The sequence below is a fragment of the Mytilus trossulus genome, chromosome 3 (assembly GCF_036588685.1).
Source record: "Mytilus trossulus isolate FHL-02 chromosome 3, PNRI_Mtr1.1.1.hap1, whole genome shotgun sequence".
Lineage (NCBI taxonomy): Eukaryota > Metazoa > Mollusca > Bivalvia > Mytilida > Mytilidae > Mytilus > Mytilus trossulus.
Genome location: NC_086375.1, coordinates 89,960,156 through 89,981,729, shown reverse-complemented (window position 1 = coordinate 89,981,729; position 21,574 = coordinate 89,960,156). Strand labels below are relative to the sequence as shown.

Sequence of the window (21,574 nt, the reverse complement as noted above, 5' to 3'; positions counted from 1 at the left end):
GAGGAAAGTCAACAAGTGATGGCATTAGCTGACGTGGCCCTTGTAGCCAGGTGAGCTAAAAATTATAGAAAAAAAGACATTATTTTTGTAACATTTATTAATCAATAGGTCAATAGCTTAAGTTCAGCATTACAGTAATATGAGATTTTGTAAACAAAATTATAAAGTTTGCCACCATTGAAAATTAGAAAAACAGTTTCTGGTAGATTATAGGTGAAAAGGATCACTTGACCCAATCCGATATCTCATGTGTAATGAATAGATTTAAAAGTATTTGTCAGTGGAATGTTAATTAGACCCTAATTCTAATCTAAAGCTGAAACTCCTCCCTATATGCATCCTTACAATAAGAAATATAATTGTACCTCATTTGCATATAAAACAAATGGATTTGACAAAAAGCTTGTATTTTAAAGAAACTATTTTTTTCAATTTGCATTAGGGTGTGGCTTAAAAGTTTAAAACAAGATTGATTTGAGATTTGGAATGAAATGAACAAAAACTGATTTTTTTTTTTTACATCAACCAAAATTAATACAAAATATTTGTATGAGAACTTACAAGTCATTGGAGTACAATATAAAACCCAAAATAAAACATTTTGACATGTGCAGAAAACAACATGTAGTTTGCATAAAAATACATTTACTATATTAAACATTTAATAGTGTTTTCAAAGCTATGCACACATTTTACATACCCCAATAGAAACAATGTTTAAAGACTATAACAGTATGTATGTATTGTGCACAAGGAGAACAATCGTGTTTATCACAAATCATTGACTGATCTGAATAGTCAATATCTGTATTCAATCAAAATACAATGGTTTAATAATATATTAAACAGTAAATACATACTAATATATAAATATAAATAAACTTTTTTGCAAAAATATAACAAAGTAAAAAACACACAACTTAAGAAATCTCATAACAGATTCTGAGGTCAGAAACCATGGTAAAGAGATTGCAGAGGTGGATTTATAGGGGGACCCCTTCTCTGAGAAAACATTTGGTTGATTATAAAGGGAGTTGCAAAAGCATGACCAGAGCTGCCCCCTCTTCATGCTTAGACAGTTATTAGATCCACCACTGGTTTGATAACAGTACTAATCTTTGTAAGAACACAACAATTGCTATGAACACTGTAGTAGCAGGGAAAACGCAAAGGTGACCTTCAAAACCTCTTGACCTGAGTTTTTATATCTTGCTTAATGGTATAGTTTTTCTGAAGGCTATATGGTGACTTCTTTGTCCAAGTGGTCATTGGTGGATAGTTTCCTCACCAAAAATCACCACATCTCCTAATGATTATACCAATTAAGCCTTCAGCAAGGTTAATTATTTACAATATTCCCTCATCTAGTTGTACAATGCCAACAATGCCAACCCTCTTAAACTTTTAATGAGAATTAAGAATAGCCTCTGCATAACATGTTTTGGAGTATAATTAATGATATTTAAAAGAGACACATTTTTTTTTTGCTGAAAATAAAATTTATTTTTAACATTTAAATTTCTACATGAGCAAATTGATTTCCTAGCACTTTTGATTTTTTATATTATGCATTTTATATTCCAACAAGGTTTGTTTTCTAAGTAAAATAAGGTAATACAATGTACAAATTTAAATGAGGGACATCATTCTAAAAGTGAACAAATCTTGTTGCTAGACAAATCATCCAGAACCAACTGAAAAGATTTGTTCTGGGGCTCCAATCTCATTAAAATGGTGATAGTCGCATAATGAGATGTAGTTGAGACCTTTCCTCAAGTTGAACAACCAAAGATAATTTCTTTATTACTATTTTCCTAGGCTACAAGAAGGACATTGGCTGGCAACATCATCATGTTCTCACTTCACCTGACAGAAAAAAACATCTCTAAGTAGAGTTGCTCGAGATTAAAAATTATCACATAAATAGATCATAGCAAAATTAAGAAATAAGGAGCATACACACAAATCTAAGTTTTTTCATCAATGTCTTCTTTTGGGAAACCTTGATAACACCATGTGATTATTTGAAACAAGTTACAATATCTGACAATACCACATGTTTAACTGAAGATATTCAATTAAGTAGGTTTAACCATTATCACAACACTCAAGCTTACAAAGCTGTTTAAGTAATGCCCAACACACTGACTATTATTCCCAAGGTTTTTTAAGGCAAAACTTCAAACAAATGATTTTGTTTTTACTCTTTTCAAAACCAACAAAGCAAAACTTGTCATACCGAAATCTGACTTACTTTTTTTTCAAAGTCTAAATGTATCAAAACAAAATATGGTAAGGTTGACAGGAACTAGATCAAACAATCAAATACTTTAAACCAACTTATTTTCACAAATATTTTTTATCTCAACTAGCAATTTCTAGACATTTGTGATACAGAAAGGCAAGGTTAAATTCACTACAAAATAGATTTCAAAAATAATACAATACAATCAACTTCTCCATAAATAGTTACAGTCCTAGTCTTTCAGTCATAAAACTATACTCAGTAGTCAGTACTTGAAGAATAAAAATTGTGTTTGAAATGGCAAATCCTGTATTTTAATTTGTTAGTTTCTGAGTCGGAGTACAATAAACATACTTAAAGTTTTATGACTGTAACCTCTGATTATACAAATGTCTTCTCTCTTTTGAACAGAAATCTGTGTCTCTGACATTACTGTCTACATATCACTTATACAATGTTGTTCAAAAGATAGCCATGTTTTATTCAAAGTAAAATTAATTTTACATAAAATGTTGAAGGATCTGGTACAGGAATGTAAGACTAGCCTTATACAATTATTAATACTATTTCAAATTATTAAATATTTTTTAATATCTACATGTGTCTTAAATAACTTAACTATGTAAAGTATTGTTCTTAAATATATTGCACACTTTCAAAATGTATGTATATTGCTAAACTACCAACCAAAATTGCCTAAAACAATTTAACAATTAACAAAAGATCAGTTTTTGAATGTATTTTTAAATGATACCTATACAAAGACAGGAATTTGCTGACATAAAACTATTAATGTAAGGCTGTAAAATGTTTGAGAAATTATGGCTTTTTTGTTGTTGCTACACATGGTTCATGTATTACAGTTATTTGATATAATTAGTCTAAAAGAAAAGGATTTAGACAAGGCAACAGATAGATACATGAAGATTTATATTTGGCATACAAGTTTAAACCTTAATATTTACATGTCTAATATTTGCTGTATGCGGTAATGCATCTTTTAAAGAAATAATAGCCTATGGTATACATGGCATAGTCCTAAGATCTTAACTTTATATTTGTAAAATGTGTAAAAATCAACTTATTGATCAACTATTTGGAATAACTGCAGCTAAATTTGAAGGCTGCTGGCAAACTACAGGGAAAAATAAACATACTATAAAATACTTAACTACAAATTTCTGTATCAACAAATTTTCTTTAACTCATTGGAAATAGACATCACTTGTTAATTAGGTAGTTAACTATTGATATCCCATTAATAATTTTTCAGATTTGAATGCAATAACTGACAAGGCTTTACATCAGACAATATTTGATAATAAAACACTTATATCACGTGGCCTAATTCAATAGGCTTTGTAGTAAACATTAGAAAACACAGATACAGATCTACATGTAACATTAACATAACTGATGATGAAAGTCTAGCAAAATCTTAATATGACAAAACATAATAAAATTCTGGAAAAAATAATGTCAAAAGTTTTTGAACATTGAAAGATTTATACACATTGAATTTTCAATCTGAAATATATGTAATACATTAGCATGACATTTATATACTTCCATTGGGAGCAATACATAATCTCATTTCCAATGGTCAATGTTAAAAGAATTATGATTGGTTCAAACATTCTCTCCTAAAGGTCCAGGCACATTTATCTGTAATCTCATTGGCTGTCCGTGTCCTAAATCTCCAAGAATGTTATCATCTATGAGAGAATCCTATAAAATACACAAGATCTGAAGGTCATATAGTTTGAAATAATCAGATTAACATATTACTATAGTAAATGAATTTCAAAGGAGACTATGCAAAAAAGTCTAACAGTAACATAAACGCCAACTGGATAACAACTTAAAATATTGAAAAGATTTTTCCTTTCTATTTTCATAAAGACTATAAAACTGTTACTTGGTAACATAAACTGAACATATAATTAAATTAGATAAGCTTGTGATATAATTTGTGAGATGATGGTTATCATATTAACAGCTGTAGAAGTGTAGAAAGTCAGATTACCCTGTTGTTAGTGTTAGATATGTTTTTAGCTTGATAGAAAATGAGTTCTTTGGACTAGCTACTCTATAAATATTTAACAGGTGCTCCTTTAAACAGTGTCAATCCATGTTTACTTTAAACATATTTTTTCAGGTATTACAGGTTAACTGTGGATTCATTAATTTTTGTGGATTGAGGAAACCTGGCAAATTCATGGATATTTAATTTTGTGGTTTTGGCAAAGTATGCATTCATTCCAGTCTTTCTTTGAACATTTGAATTCGTGGTTCCCAACAAAATCCACGAAAATTGGTATCCAAGGAATATTCATGAATCCACAGTATTTGAGGGTTAAATTCTTTAATTTAATTCATGATCAACAATGTAGTGCATAAATTTTCATAATTTTTTTCAGTTACAATCAACAATTATTCTGTTGGCCATGTTTTTTCCTTGGCAGATGATATAAATTTATAAAATAAACCTTCCTCCAATAATTTGTTTCTAACAAGTTTTGTGTGGATCACATATGTAGAAAAAGACAAAGTTATGTTTGAACATGAAGATGTTTTATGCAAGAAAACAAAATATGGAACCTTTATATAGGATTTTATATACATTGCCACGTTTGGTTCACACAAATGCATTGCAGGTCCACTGTGGATTCATCAATTTTTGTTGATTGAGGAAAACTGGTAAATTCGTGGATATTTAATTTTGTTGTTTTGGCAAAGTATGCAAACATTCCTGTAGAAAACTTGTCTTTCGTTGAACATTTAAATTTGTGGTTCCCCTGTACAACAAAATCCACAAAAATTGGTATCCAACAAATATTTATGAATCCACAGTATTTGAGGGTAAAATTCTTAAATTTGATTCATGAACTACTATTTAGTGCATAAATTTTATGAAAATTTCTCAATTACAATTAACAATTATTCTGTTGGCCATGTTTTTTCCTTGGCAGATGATGTAAATTCATAAAATAAACCTTCCTCCAATAATTTGTTTCTAACAAGTTTTGTGTGGATCACATATGTAGAAAAAGACAAAGTTATGTTTGAACATGAAGATTTTTTATGAATGAGAACAAAATATGGAACCTTGATATAGGATTTTATATATATTGCCACATTTGGTTCACACAAATGCCATTGTTTCAGAGAGAAGATTAAAATTAGAAACTTTAAAGATGACAGATTCAAACTGTTGGCAACAGCTGGCCTGTATGGTCAAGTGAGCTACTATCATCATATCAAAATAGAGTGATTCTGAACTATCAGGAATTTGACTTTGAATCCATTCAAAAGAATTTCCATAAGAAAGTAAAAATCCTTCGTTATGCAATTAGAATAAATGTTTTTTCTGACTATCTGTGCAAAACCTGTGCAATTAAAAACTATCAAGATGCTCCTACTGGTCATAAAATCTAATTCTCAAGCAAATTCCATAAATAGCTGTTAATAAGATGAACCCTGCAAGTATATTTGTTTTTAATACCCATTGTATGCAATGACCTCTATGAAACAAGACTTTGAAGGTGTACAGAGATTTTGTTATCCCTTTCCTCCATGGAAATTATTTTTAACACACTTGATTCGCATAAGGATTTTTTCAATAAAAATAAATCATCAGGTTTAAAGTATTAACATGCATTGGTAAAACGAATATTTCATCAATGAAATTTCAGTCAGATATTCTTATGAATATCCTTTTTATACTGTGGATTCATTTATTTTCGTGGGTACCAATTTTCGTGGATTGAGAAAAACTTACATGTTCGTGGATTTTTAATTTCGTGGTTCTATCAAAATGGACATACAAGCCTACGGAAATTTTGTCATTCGTGGAACATTTAATTTCGTGGTTAACCTGTACCAACGAAATCCACGAAAATTGGTATCCAACCAATAATAATGAATCCACAGTATTTGATACAAATTTTATAAAGTCTGATTCAGATTTGTCTTAGGTAAGACATTTCAACTGAGGCACAACACAGGCGTCAAAAGGTGTCATTATAGAGCAAAGGGGTGGTGTCAAAAGGCGTCATTATGGAGGAAAGGGTTATACTTTCCTGTATACAATATTACTTTAAATGTCATAAAAGACATCATGTTGAAGAGAATTAGAAGAACAATATTTAAATACGTGAAAACATTACACCACAACGTCACATTTCACAGATGTCAGGGTCTACATATGGGTAACAAACCAAAACAAAAATAAAATAAAAACCTTTACCTAGAATTACTGGTTTCTAATTCAACCTTGGTGAAAAAATAAATAATATCTTGTCAAATATCATCACAAAACCTATAACCATTAGTTTATCATAGACATGTTAGACAAATGGCATACCGGGCAGCAAGTAAGTAAGTATGGCAGGCAACATTCAAAGTTTATTGCTTAACATGCTGGTTAGCTGGTGTTTCTGTTTGTTTATTGGACCTTTAAATTAAATGTGTGAACAGGAAAAACATCATACAAATTTTAGTGAAGATATGATCTGAAACATATACTGGTATGGATTGTTAAAAACAAGAATTATAACTTTGGAATACCTTTTTGTGTACTTACTCTTAAAAAATTATTTTCCATTCTGCAAAATTTAAGCTACAATAATCAGTATCATATTGTTTTTCAGTGCTTAACAAAGTTGTTTAATCAATTTTTAAGTATATGGTTGACCAGGCACAGGAGTAAAGGGAAGATTTACCAAACTCGAGACACTACCACTAAACCTTTGAGGTGGTCACAAGGTAAATGTCTAGCATCTATTCTAGCATGTCGTTTTTTTTCTAGTCAATTTGCACACAACAGATATATTTATTATAACGCATCATGTTTTTCAAATGTGCAAACTTAAACTCTGATAACAGGTTAGAAATGTTTTACATTACAATATACCTTTCCCAAGCTATACCTGTGTGATTATATCACAGATACAGGTAAGTATGATCAGAAATATATATGATGACAGATACTACACAATTATACTCCCAGCATGCATTTCAGTACAACATAATTGAGAAAGACAAAAGGAAAGAGAGTTATATCAAGCAGTACAGTAAACACACACTACACTGTCACTTCTACATCACAACATTTTATTAAAATATTACATTGTCATAAGAATATAAATAGTATGTCATGTAGATTTGATTTTAAAATACTGATCAAAGTTGATAAAAGTTTTCATACTATCAAACCCTTGCTTCAAATGGCTAACCTATACAAGATAATGCCACATCAGTTGTATTTTTGTATCCTGTTTGGAAAATATTAAATTATTTGATAAGTTGTGTTTAGCTTTATCTTTTCTATTGAATAAAAGTCAGTTATAAATGGCAAACTGACTTTTCCCTACTCATGTGGAAAGAATTTGATTATTATGAGGCGTTATGGAAGCAGAAGTGACAGATAAAAATGGCCAATCAAAAGTTGCCTTACTTGACAGATCTGGAGGTCAAAGGTCAGGGTGTCAAAGGTACATCATCACTTGACATAGAATTATGGGAAGGAAATGCACCCTGGGATAGACCATTCAAGTCTGCCTTGACCTCAATAAAAAGAAGAAAAAAATACAGAAAAAAACAAAAAAACACAAATAAACATATAAACAAAAGAATATGAAGCAAAGCTATATAAATCAGATATAGTGACTATAAATACAGTCATAATGCACACAAACTATTGTAATTCAAATCATAAAACAACGTCAAACCAAACCTAACATATACATATATGTAGGGATAGTAATGGAAAAATTATATACATTAAAAATTAAAAAATATCAGTATTAAGTAAGACAGATCACTTTTCCATGGAGAAATCACCTTTGATTGTTTAATTCGGACAAGAAATGAAAAGTACAGACCAATTTTAAGATTATTAAATTAAAGGTATTTTGGGGTCATTTTGTCGATTTGATAGATATCCAATTGTTGGACATATTACGAGTAAATTATTCTACAATCAAAGAGGGTCAATATAATTTGTTTTTACTGTTTTTGCACATGGTTAGATAGATATTCAAAATTCTGAAGTTATTTTTAGATAAAAAATGTATGATGAATTAAATCTGAAGTCTCAAAAGTTCATTTTTTTCATTTTTTACCCAAAATCTTAACTTTTAGACGTGCAAAATTAACCAATTTAAGGAGGCTCCTGGGTACAAAAATTTTAGCAAAAAATTAAACCTTTATTTTTTCATTACAAATTTTATTTATTACATGATTAGTTGTTACTTTATGATATGGAACAAAAAACAACCCACAAAAATGATTTGGTTTTGCCCCAGATGACTTTAAAACTTGAAAGAGCTCCAAATTATCTCCCTTTGGTGCAAAAATGCCATTTTTTGGCCTTAAATTTGAAATATCTTTTTTAACTCATCGGTGACCTATATTTTTTATTATTGTTTTCAAATAAGCTGTACATAAACTAAATTATTGTAAAATTTAAGCGATTTCTTATATTAGGTTATTTTTTTATTTCAATATTTCCTCTTTTTCTCCTATTAGTTCAACAGAAAAAAAGGACATTAACAAAAATGTATGCTTTTTCCAGAGGCAGATTTTAGCTTAAATGAACGGTGACCTCATTTTTTTATTTCATTTTTCTTTTAATTATATGATAAAGTTCATTTATGAAAAAATATAGCGAAATCCTATATTAGAAGAAAAAAATCATTTATACCCAGGAGCCCCCTTAAGCATAAAATCATTTGTAACATGATTTTCTTAGGAAAATATCATATAAAATCGGTATCTTTTAACATATTTCTATCAAATGTGTATCATTCAAAGTCTCAATTCAAATATTTTTATTAAAAAAAAAAAAATTGGTGTTTTTTTTCACTAAACATTGCATAAAATTGTCTTTATTTTAAAGGGAAATCTAAGTTTTTTTTTTCAAAATTTTTGAGTTGATTTTTTTATCTTCATATATTATTACAAATATTTTATGACAATAAAATGAATATATAACTGTAAAAATAAGTGACAAAAATATTTTTTTGTTACCATGGCAACCAATTTAATGCAAAAATAAAAAAATGAAATTTCGTATTTTTCCAGGGCAGCAATACTTTTTCTTTAATATTTCTACTAGTTTTAAGATACATATGACACGTCGACTCGATTGACTGTATGGAGTGCACCTAAATATGTAACAGAAAGAAAAAAACAGGCTAGAAGGGTATCAAGGGAAGTGAATACAACTGTTGTTCTAATACTGTCAATATGAACTCATTAAATAAGAGAAAAATACCAGTGAAAAATGACACAGTTGAATTTTGAAAACAAGAAGTAAAGAAGTTATGACATTATAAGTCAATATCTAAGAATGTTATAACATTTACGATAATCAGAAATGCTTCATTTGTGTCGTCTAGGTTTTCTCAAAGGGATTAATACCACATCTCCTTATTTTATATGTTAAAGAAATAACAGCTCAAATATTATATAATTAACTCCAGGCATCAAGCTAAGGCATTGAACTATATTTTATTCTTCAACAACACTTTCAACAGATTTCTTTTGATTAGAAAGCAGATTGTCTTTCTTCTCTTTAAGCAACTGTTTTCTTCTTTCATTGGATACTAGTTCATTGTCGTCATTACAGGCCAATAACAAATCGTTTTTTTTATTCAGAATTTTCACAAAATTCAACATTAACTGTTCTGAATTAAATTTCTTTTTATCTTTAGAAAAGAAAAAGAGTTTGTGTTCAATATTTGGAAGGATAATCACAAATTTGTAAAATGTAATTTGAGCTTTTAAGGCGGATTCTTTTTCATTTTCAGTCTTACATTTCTGGAGCATTTCAGTTACATCTTGGACTGTGTTGCATGGCTGTAAATTGAGCGTTTGAAGTGTATCTAATGCAGTCTGTTTATTTTTTATACTTTGAGCATCTTTCCTTGCCTTTTCGGTTTCCTTTTCTTTTAACTTTTCAAGACGGTTTTGTTTTAATTGAATTTTACGCTCATGCCATTTACTGATAAATTCAGGCGCTCGTTTCATAGCTAAAGTAATTTTAGCATTTTTAATTTCAGGATCCATTAAATCAAGCCATTCGACAGTTTTGTTGTTAACCCACATTAAAGTAGCCTCTATGTGTTCAATGGATGCATTTGGTTTAAAGTGGCGAATCTGCTTAAAATCGGCAAAGTTCTTTTCACTTGTACGATTGTGTTTTGGAACCGTTAAAGATTCTTCACGTATTCTTTCGTTATCAGTACCATGACAACCTTCGGGTAACTGATTTTTTAAGAGGCGAGACACAGTAAGATACAGATGAGTGGACATTAAACTGGCTGATTCTGAAATCACATCTGTATCTGGTAATACATGGTTTAAAAATACGGCATCAAAGATGTCATCTTTGCATGGCGGAACTTCAGGGAACAAAACAGTTTCACCTGATGTTAAGTCACTTGGATCTTTTGACCACTGTTTTAAATTTATTTGTAATTGTAGAAAATGTTGATTTAAATCCAAAATGTGTGTTGCAACTGTTTTGCTATCAATAAGCCTCAGAAATGGAGTGGTAATAATTTGTCCAATAGTTGCCACCGATAAAATCTCCTGAAATATCGTTTTATCTTGAAGATCAGATAGCACAGACTTTTGAAGCATATTAAGGGATGATGATGACGATTTTGAGAAAAAATCAATAATATCATTTCTGTGATAAATCACAGCACCTGCATTTTCAAAAATGATATTGAATCTAGTATGTTCAAATCTTTTCAATCTACAAGTTTTTCCTTTCAAAAAGAGATAAGTTTTGAAATCTTCTGGGCAGCCAGACGATGCATTACCACCGGACACCAAAGCACTGCAAACAGTACGTATGCATCTAACAGCTGCACTGTCCTTATCAGACCAACTTGAAAATGTTGGAAGTTGACTTCTTCCAAGTTTACCAGTGCCATCTGTTATAATTTTTTCATATTCTTTTAAAGCTTTATTGATACTATCTCCCATATTCGCCAAAAGGTGCAAGTGACAAAACCATTGATGTATTTCAGCCGCTTTTTCTTGTTCATTTTCTGACATTGTGTCCCAGTTACTTTCAAATTTTTGCAAAAGCTCACTCCTCATTTTAACAAATTCATCATAGAAATTTTTATTAACTATATGTTGATCAGACATCATGTTTTTAATACTAAGCATTAATTTTGCATAATTTTCGTTTATATCTTCATTTGATTGTGAAACTAAATTCGCTATCTCCAAAAAATTTTCTTTAATTGTTTCGACCTGAGTCTGTGTGTCACCTCGCACGTTTTCATTCATAGCCAACGATAAGTTTGCCTGGGGAGTTGTAATTTGAAAGCCCAAAAAGTGTCTCTGTGCGTCCGATGTACCATCAAAATGTAATGTGTTCGAATTTTGACTGCGTAATAATACTTCACCAATTTGCATTTTTGCTAGTAAGTTTGATTCCAAAATCATTCTTCGATTAGAAGATTCGGACGGAAGTTTCAATTCATCAACCCCTAATAAATGTTTTAGCACTGAGTTTATAGTTTGGCCGATATGTTTAACTCCTACACCAAAAGAATGCAAGTCTTGAACCACTTGACGGACAGCTGGAAGGTACTTCCCATCGGAAAATGTATTAATAGAAATTTGATCATCAAGAAGAACAGTGACCTGTTCCGTCAAACTAGCAATGTTCCTGTCTCTTTCGGAAACTTCTTTTTGGAGTTTTGATATCAGTTGTTTTTGTTCCGAGTCGTTTTGTTTTAATTCATTATTTTGTCTCTTATAGTAAGTTAAGTTTTTTACTGTCTTCCTTTTTTCGGCTTCAACAGTTTTGGATTTGTCTATATCAAGTTTTAATTTCTTTATTTCATTCTTCTGTGAACAAATTACTTTTTTGTGGTAGCTTTCACGTTTTTGAAATTTTCTAAGTTCGTGATAGTTGAATCGATTATTAGTTTCCTCCAGCTTAGCACTTTGAGTTTTGTACTTTGATTCAATTCGGAATAACTTTGATTTTAACGAATGTATTGTATGATCATTGTTATTGCATTCTCTTACAAGAACATCTATTTCCGTTTGCAGTTCATATATTTCGTCAAGTGCCATTTCATATTGCAATTTAAAGTCAGCAGCAATTTCAGATGAAATTTCTAATTCAGATTCCATATTTTGCATTTCAGTTCCTACTTTTGATAATTCAATTTGAAATTTCTTAAATGTGTCTAACTTTCTTTTCGTGGCGTTCAAGTTTGGTTGTTTTGTACTGCTGGTATTTGTCGGTAGAATAAAATTTGAATTTAAAAGGTGCTCTAAGTCATAATTTTTCTGATTTTTTTGTAATTTATCTCGCAGTTCAGTGAGTTTCTTATATTTTTGTCTAAGAGCAGCTACAGATGATGGTGGAGATTCCAGTTTGAAGTTTGGTAAAATGTGCTTGTAAATTTCATGTATAGTATGGTGCTTGGACATAGCAGTAAACATGGACAAGAAATCTCTATTTGTCATTCGACCATTAACAGTAAATTTAACATTACAGTTTGTATAAAGTAGGGATACTTTCTGGTTCAGTAGGTCAGAAGATTTGTCACATCGGGAAACAACTTTTAACATGTGCCGTTTCAAAGAATCAACTCTGGGAACATGTATATCTGGCCAAATAATCTCAAGTGCAGTAATAATATTGTTTGGTGACAAATTCAAAAATTCATTTCTCTCGAAAATTGCAGATAATAGTAAATAGGTTATTTCCATTTTGTTTGTGCAAATGCCTATTTCATCTACTTGTAAATCTGTCAAAACAAAAGAAATGAGAAAATATTTAGATGTAATATATTTTGGTTTTCGTATCTAATAAATAATTGTTATTCAATTTTTTGCAGACCAGATTATAATTATAATTTATTTTATCGCATTATATTTTACTCTCTAACAAGATGCATGCAGAATTGAAGATTCTATCCTGTCTAGATTTTACATAGGATAAATACGGATTTTATTTTCATACCATGCAAGCCAAAAGCCTGTCCAGATTATAGCACAAATACCAATACCAACAACAATGAGAATTGGGGGAGAGTTGCTAGATTTTAAATCAAACACAATTTTCAACGCTTTAGCAATTCATATACATTTAAAGATTTTTAGTTGAAAAGGACATATTACGGACACATTATCATTTCAAGATAAATCTCCAGCAGAAAGTGTAACTTTTTGAAAATAGTATTTTTATAATTTTATTTTGTTGGACTGCTGCCATGTGTTCCTTTTTTATTGATTTTTTTAATGTTTTTCCCCTTGGAATTAAGTTGCTTGTCTATGATGAGTGTAACTTAAGATTTGATTTTGTTCATAGTTTATTCTCATTATTTTCATCATTGACTGGTTACAGATATATTAGCATGCCTATTGACAGACATTGAACTGAAAAAAATCTTTATTTAACTGTATCTCCAGCAAAAATTGTAACTATTTGCAATTATAATTTTTATACACGTTTATTGTGTTGAACTATCCCCATGTATAATTGGGGGGGGGGGGGGGGGGGGGTGATATTTGTGTGTATATTACAGGTGGCTGGACGGGAGGGGTCATTACATTTCGTTAGTATTTCTTATTTTGTTTGCTGTTTTTTTTTTCTCTCTATTATATAACTTTAGATTTCGGGTCCGCTTTTCTCCATTCTTTTGAGTTTTTATATTTCAACACCCCATTATTCTCTAATCTTTATTTTTTGTTTTAGCTTTTCCCTCTTTTCTTTTGATTCACAAATGTTTTAAGCCCTTTATTCTGCATGTTTTGTGAATTATTCTCTTTTGATCCCCATCAACGTATCCGGATATCACGAGTTTCAATGTAGATTTTTTTCATACTTTTACTTTATATTATTTTTGTTTGCTTATTGATTTTTTTATCATTTATTTGCCGTATTTTTCTTTCTTGTCGAACTCTAACACTGTAAGCTATCTATTTGTTTTTTCCCACTTAGATTTTAGATAATTATTTTTAGAACATCTCACCCGAATCTGTTGATTTTTAGAAAATCGAACTAAATCTATTTTTATCGTACTTTACGTCCTAGAAATTAACCTCAACATTAATCGGTATTTGTTACTTGAAAATCATTCAAAACAACTCCGATGAGAGTATTCTAAAGCGAATAGTGTGTAAAGAATGAATTTTTAGATAAAGGACCTGAAAATTATTGTTTAAATGTGCGGACTATGCATATAAATAATATAAATTACCCGGAAGCGTGTTGCAAAGTAGCAAAGTGTCGATGGCACTGATACTCCAGCCGGTGACGTTCTCAACGTTTTCAAAATCCATTTTGATGTCTTGTTAACAATCTTTGAGATATTTTCGGGGTAGGTGGCAGACGATGGAGAGAACGAGACATGAGCGTGCGTTTAGGTAAATGTTTTGAATTTTACGATTATGTTTGTTTCAAGTTCATACTTCAAGAAAAGATTAATAAACTTTTGTTTTTAAAGTTTAATTTGGAATTAAGTATACTTTGAATACGATTTACTTCTGGAAACCAATATAATATGAAAATTTGGAATCTCTACTTTCGTTTTCATACTTAGGTGAACTACCTATAACCCTACCACCTATCCCGGTTTTGCATTGTTTCCAGCTGTGTTAAAAATACCGGCAACGTCGGCGGTCAAAATAAACGTCATTTGTGCTATTTCTTCAGACTTACGTTTTGTTATGAGGAAATAATAGTATTTTACAACATATAATATGCAATATATTATACAGTAGAACAATCTGCTTTTTGTAAGCTTTCTTTATATGTAAAATTTAACTAGTACGAATTAACAAAACGATAAGAAAATGCGTTTTTTCCCGAGTATAAAACGGCGAAAAATTGCTTGTCTAAGAAAATTTTGATGCCTTGCTATCCCTAATATATGTTCTGTTCTATACACTCTCAACAACAAAACAAGTATATATGGCTTTTTGTTTCATCTTGTGCTACATAACCAAATAATGACCTAAGTCTTTATTAGCTAAATTTCAAAGGCAAAAAAATAATTTTGCAATGAGAAAAAAATCTTAACCATTTTTGTATCAGGAAGTTTAATTTGCTGATCAGGTAGCTGCAAGTCAAACATTAATGGAAGATAAATCACCGAAGATACAGACCATCTTTGACAACAATCTACATGTAAAACTTTCTAGTTATATTGGATATAAGATCCTAATTATTATACAATGATCTTCAATGTAAAAACCTTGACAAACTACAAACAAGAGGCTGTCAAAATGACACCAAACCAGATTTTAATACATTGTAAGTTTCAATATAAAAGTTCTGAATAATAACTGTCACCAGCAAATGAGAAAATCAGCAATGTAAAGCTTGATTTCAATTTTGTCATTAGGAACAACGTATTAAAATTTGAAGAGATTTGATTGTTCATAAGGTATTGCAGGAAACCGACATAAAGTGCCATTTTCAAATCAATCAAGCACCATTATTCCTGAATAGCAAAAGTTAAAATTGCAAATATTGAACTTGACCCCCATTGGTTACAGCCTTTTTAAATAGAAAAGTTAAATTGAATGGCTGATCATTTGTTGCATGGAAACATCTGGTGCCATAATCACAACCACTGTACAATCTTAGTCAATAACTAGATCTACATCAGAAAACCATGACAAAAATATCTGGAGCCTTTGTCCCAACCACTGTACAACCTGTCAATAACTAGATCTACATCAGAAAACCATGACAAAAATATCTGGAGCCTTTGTCCCAATCACTGTACAATCTGTCAATAACTAGATCTACATCAGAAAACCAAGACAAAAATATCTGGAGCCTTCATCACAACCACTGTACAACCTTAGTCAATAACTAGATCTACATCAGAAAACCATGACAAAAATATCTGGAGCCTTTGTCCCAACCACTGTACAACCTTAGGCAATAACTAGTTCTACATCAGAAAACCATGACAAAAATATCTGGAGCCTCTGTCCCAACCACTGTACAACCTTAGTCAATAACTAGATCTATATCAGAAAACCATAACAAAAATATCTGGAGCCTCTATCACAACCACTGTACAACCTTAGTCAATAACTAGATCTACATCAGAAAACCATGATAAAGATTTAAATGCTCATATCTATATCAGTACCATTCTTTAACCTTTTTCTGTCAAAAACTTTTGATTTGATTTCAGAATAATAACATACAGGCAGAAACTAAAATTAAAGCAAAATGCACAAAAATCATATAATACTTTTTAAAAAGAAAGGAGAAGAACAAATAGACAATTTGGTTATACCTCTGTAATATCATGTTTGTCTGTATCTTGTGTGGCACCATGTGACACAGTGCTAATGCTTTCTCCAATAGAAAGCTCTCGGTGGTCTATAATCATATCTGTATCAGAATCGGCTTCTATGTGAACACATGGCTGTTAAATATAAACAAAGTCATATACACAATCTCTATCATAGTACAAATATGCAAAATAAAAACCTTTATAACTTTCATGTTGGGTTTGCAATTAAACTGATTAAAAAAAATTGCTTACATTTTTACCCTTATTATAAATCATTCTGTCTGTTTTCTCATTTAAATTTGTAAACCTTTGCCAATTTTGAGCTTACTTAGACAATATACGTATAGTGTCTTGAAATATGAAATTTATTTGTATGAGGCTTAGAAACGGGAAAATGCGAGGTTCTACCGAGCATTTTCCCGTTTCGTGCCAAATACAAATAAAGGAGTAGGGGCATTAAAGACAAATCCTTCTATTCAGATCTACCAATAATATCTTCTTTATATTTTATTTTTACTTTAGGCTAGGTAAAAGCTTTAAAATAAGCAAATAAAAAAATTGGGTCACCGACCTCGTTTTCGATTTAAAAGGCCATCTTTTTCACGGAATTCGGAAATTAGGACTTCTAGTCAATAGCAGTATAATATTTTTTTTTAAAGTCCTTATCCAATAAAAACTTGTCGGTTTTGTTAACCTAGTTTTTAATACAAACTATTTTACTAGATCACCATTTTCTGAGTGGAAAATAGTAACGATAAGTTCCTATAATAGTTTTCCCGCCTTTTTTTTTTATTGTGAAATACCTATAAAAAGTCAAGTTTAAAAAAAATTGACCAATAATATCTCCATGAGTCTTCAATAGATTATGCGTTGTTTACACCTTAACAAAATAATGAAATAAAAAGATGGGGTCACCGTAATGGAAAAAAAGATATTTCTAAAAAAGGGTAAACAAATTTAATTGGCGGGAACACATTGCGCCAATTCTTAAAACGAACGTGACGTTCGGCCGGTTTAGGCTAAATTCTTACAAATTAGGGACAACCCAGTTCTCGTCATTTGCTGTTTTGTTGTTTGTTTGTTTTAAACTACGATAAATTCACATTAATCTACACATCATGATAGTACTTGGTTTTCAGTCAGTATCACAGACAAGATATATAAATGCGGTGGTTGGAAAACAATGCGTTGTACAAATGTACACACGAATGCTTCTATGAACATTTCATTTCAGGTTTATAGTGATAATGTGTTGAACAGAAATTCAAGGTTCATTATCAAAACTAAAAGGTTTACAAACTAATGACTCACACAATTAACCTGTAAGCATTTCGTCTTATCAGTTGCATTTTTCTTTACTTTTCAGTTCTTTATGTAACTCACTGACAATATCAATATTTTTATTATGTAACAGAGCATGTAGTTTTGATTTATTTGTGTATAATGTATTTAACTTACCAAGGAGACAGATTAATATAAGCAATTGTTGCTTGTTTCTGGATCCTTATTGTGAATATGTGTTTATAATTTATACTTGTATTTATCATAATAAAATATTGTTTACACTAACAGAAATTCTTTTTAAAATAGTGAAGACATTTTTTTATAATATCATTGTTCAATCAAAGTATATCGGAAAGACAAGACATAATCTTGCTTCCGGTATCATGAATTTTAATTTCGTTTAAGAATGTTGTTCCTTTTTATTTTGATGATAATTGCCTAAAATCATTAGAAATCTAAGACTCCGTTTCCACTAACAATAAAGATCGATCATTTCTGAGATCTCCGATCTTAAGTATTGCAAAGATAAGAAAGATCGATTTTCAATCGGACGAAAACATTCCATCTCCAGATGTAGTTTAAAAGACCGATTTTTTTTATGAACCGATTGTTCTTCAAGTGAAAATGCTTTAGATACATCGCAATCGACTTTTCAATCAATCAATCGATATAACATTCAAAGAATTTTATGAAGATGTGAAAATAAATCTGTGCATGGTCAGTTTAAAAATGTTCTTAAAAAAAACTGATTTCAGTGTTTATTCTCAAATGATTTGACAGAACGTGCCATGGAGATAACAAAAACCAAATAAATACATTCGACGTTTTTGCGTCATTCTTCTCAAAATATATTAATAAAAAAGAAGATGTGGTATGATTGCAAATAACACAATTCTCCACAAATGACCAATCAACACAGGAAATTATTAACTATGGGTTACCGTACGGCCTACAACAATGAGCAAATCCCATACCGCATACACAACCATAAAAGGTCCCGAAAGGACTAATGTATCACAATTCAAACTAGAAAATAATAAAAAAGAAATTAATGAAAAACAAAAATGTAACTCTTGTACAAACAACCTCTTAATTACAGACTACTGAGTGGAGACAGGATCCGTTTCAGCGCTCGACTGATACCGTTACATATTCTTTCCTTATTTGCTTATACGTTGAAATAAATTGCCCCTATTACGAAACAAATCTTTTCCATTGTTTTCTTGTCTCTGGTGTTAGCTATGGGTTCTTTTTATCTTAATACCTATTAGCGCGTATTATCCAGTTTTAGCGCTAGACCGATGACCTGCTACTTATTTGCTTACAATATGTTTGTTAAAGATTGCACCTTTTTAAACTATTTTTTTCCAATTTTTTACTTGCCTCTGATGCTCTATATTGGTTCTAAGAGGTAAAATAACCCTATACTAAGACGTAAATACTCGTTTCAGTGCTCGACTGATGCCCTGTTACTTATTCGTTCCATATTGGCTTACTATACCTGTGTTATTCGGTGCACCTTTTAAAAAAATATGTTTTCAATTGTATTCATTATTTTATTTTTTTCCTGTAAATTACTTATCTTCAAACGAAATGAACTTTATAAGTTTTTTTTTTCTGATAATTCATTGTTTTTAATTACTTATAGCATGTTAATCAAAAATAGAATTAATAAATGCAGAAGCATATAATTATATAATGAACCAAATATTTCCTTATTCAATTTTCTACGATTTTTTGTTAACGAAATGGTTAGACCGATTATTTAGATCTGCAATAAAATTGAGAATTGAAATGGGGAATGTATAAAAGAGACAGCAACCTGACTATAGAAACAACAACAGCAGAAGGTCACCAACAGGTCTTCAATGTAACGAGCAATTCCCGCACCCGGAGGCGTCCTTTAGAATGTATACTAAATGTAAACGCACAAGTTCTTATACTTAAGATCGAAAATGAGAGATGCTTTTCAGAGATCGATTTAATTTCAATTCCGTGCAAGTGTTAACGGGGTCTAGATAACATCATTTCTGTTTTGATCATTCATCCTTCGGCATCTAAGAATATCTAAGTCTAAGTATACCCATACAGCTGTCATACCGTGAGTATGAATAAAACCTAGTCAGACCTCTTGCCTCAAATTTGTTTTAATTGATTTTTTTCCATATGCATTCCTCTGTAATTCTTCATTCCGACAACCTTTTAACACAGACACGATTATGTTTATTTTTGTATACAAAAATTGCGCACCTTATACATAAATATCAAATTTGGTAAATCGGAACAAAATCGGAATGGTCATATAAAAAAATACAATGTTAGAAGGCGTCGCTTATATGTTAACTTCTCTAGATGTACTTTGTTTTACATGTATGCGTCGTTAGGTTACTGTTTTGTTGGTGTTTATCAGAAATCTAATTATTATATTCATGTAAAAATGTAAGTGCCGTACACATTCAAAATATGTCAGTGCAATTTGCCATATCCATAAATAGGTACGCAATGTACCTATTGCTAAAGATACATTGAATTTTGAGGACATGGCAAGAAGAATGATGATTTTCGGACTTTCTTAAGGATTTGTCAAGTATCGTATCGAAATAATTAAGAATCTACGAAAGTCGATTCATGTAGAAAATTCAGGAAAAAAGTATTTTATTATAATTTGATTGGCTCATCTTGTTATCGAGTATCCAGATTCTGTTTCGTTTCTTTACAGTCATTTTTGTGTATTTTTTGTTGTTAGATGGCTGTAAAGATGACTCTCTTTTCATTTTTCATATTTTATTCAATCCTGGAACATGTCTCATATATAAAAAAAAAAAAAAATCATTTTCTTCTCGGCAAATTTTAAAACCTATCAAAGCGATTGTTACTCTCTCCATCGGCTCAAAGAGGAATAACTCTAATAAACGTTTCCAGTTCGCGGAAACCGCGACGTCACAAATCGCTGACGGCATAGTACTGTTGCGCTTGTATATGCGCATAAACAATAGAGGGATTTGTCTTTAAGGCCTAGTTTTGGCCCAAGAAAATAAAATGTTTGATAACTATTTCAAATTGGCACATAATGTTTAGAAATGCACAGGGTCAAGAAGTACAAATGAAAAACATTAAGATTTTTATCTGATGACGTCACATTTACGTCATAATATGTACTGTTTTCACAAAAACCATGAAAAAAACAGAATTTATGCAGTTTTCTGACTTTATTTTCGTTGTGGAAACAACAAAATAATTTAACAAAAGCTTTATTATAACTATTGGCATTATCTCATCAAATATAAAGTTGTTTCTTGGGTGCGCACATACTTTTTCAGTCTAAATTATACTTAAAATTTGATGATAAAACAAGGAAAATCACGAAATTTAACAAAACATGCAAATTAGGTTATGATTTATTGCCATGGTAACTTGTTAGATGTCAATTTTTCGGTGTTTTTGTTTGTACCTTATACCTTAGACAAGTTTTCAGTAATTTAAGAATATGTATGATAACTTTAAAATTTCCAGTAATTTTGGGCCAGATAAGGGCCTTATTGCCCCTACTCCTCTCATATTTCAAGACACTATACGTATATTGTCTTTATACTGAAATCCAAAAAAATATTTAAAAATGAAAAAACTATGTAACAAAAATTGTTTAAAAAAGTGTTTGGAATTTCCCTCTTGGGGTACCATTTTGGGGTATTTCCCTATGAGCTTAGTACAGGCGGTAAAACATTGACATATTAAGGAA

General features: G+C 30.5%; 2 protein-coding genes across 10 annotated transcripts in view; both read right to left on the bottom strand.

Annotated features, from left to right (window-relative positions):
• Positions 1 to 79: 79 nt before the first annotated feature.
• The window catches only part of LOC134712798 (sodium/hydrogen exchanger 9-like), a 44,569-nt gene continuing 23,074 nt past the window's right edge, over positions 80 to 21,574 (bottom strand). For 5 of the 9 annotated variants that reach the window (XM_063574673.1, XM_063574679.1, XM_063574680.1 and 2 more), the window contains 3 exons: positions 16,552 to 16,683; positions 6,831 to 6,866; positions 80 to 3,973 (listed from right to left, as the gene is read on the bottom strand). In XM_063574673.1, coding sequence (XP_063430743.1) covers positions 3,875 to 3,973; positions 6,831 to 6,866; positions 16,552 to 16,683 — 267 coding nt within the window. In that variant the 3' untranslated portion in view covers positions 80 to 3,874. Of the gene's footprint in view, positions 3,974 to 6,494; positions 6,521 to 6,830; positions 6,867 to 7,703; positions 7,814 to 16,551; positions 16,684 to 21,574 lie in introns of all 9 variants that reach the window. The other 4 variants (XM_063574678.1, XM_063574677.1, XM_063574681.1 and 1 more) reach the window with 4 other exon arrangements.
• On the bottom strand, positions 9,685 to 14,670 carry LOC134709661 (uncharacterized). Its single transcript, XM_063569809.1, has 2 exons — positions 14,494 to 14,670; positions 9,685 to 13,038 (listed from the first exon to the last, which is right to left on the bottom strand). The coding sequence occupies exons 1-2, from the start codon at positions 14,573 to 14,575 to the stop codon at positions 9,761 to 9,763; spliced, it is 3,360 nt and encodes a 1,119-aa protein (XP_063425879.1). The 5' UTR covers positions 14,576 to 14,670; the 3' UTR covers positions 9,685 to 9,760.

Excerpts from the sequence above, each read along its gene's own strand:
- LOC134709661 (XM_063569809.1), bottom strand. The coding sequence starts at position 14,575 with ATGGATTTTGAAAACGTTGAGAACGTCACCGGCTGGAGTATCAGTGCC. Across the intron at positions 13,039-14,493 it reads ACTTTGCAACACGCTTCCGG|ATTTACAAGTAGATGAAATA; the intron begins GTAATTTATATT and ends TTGTTTTGACAG.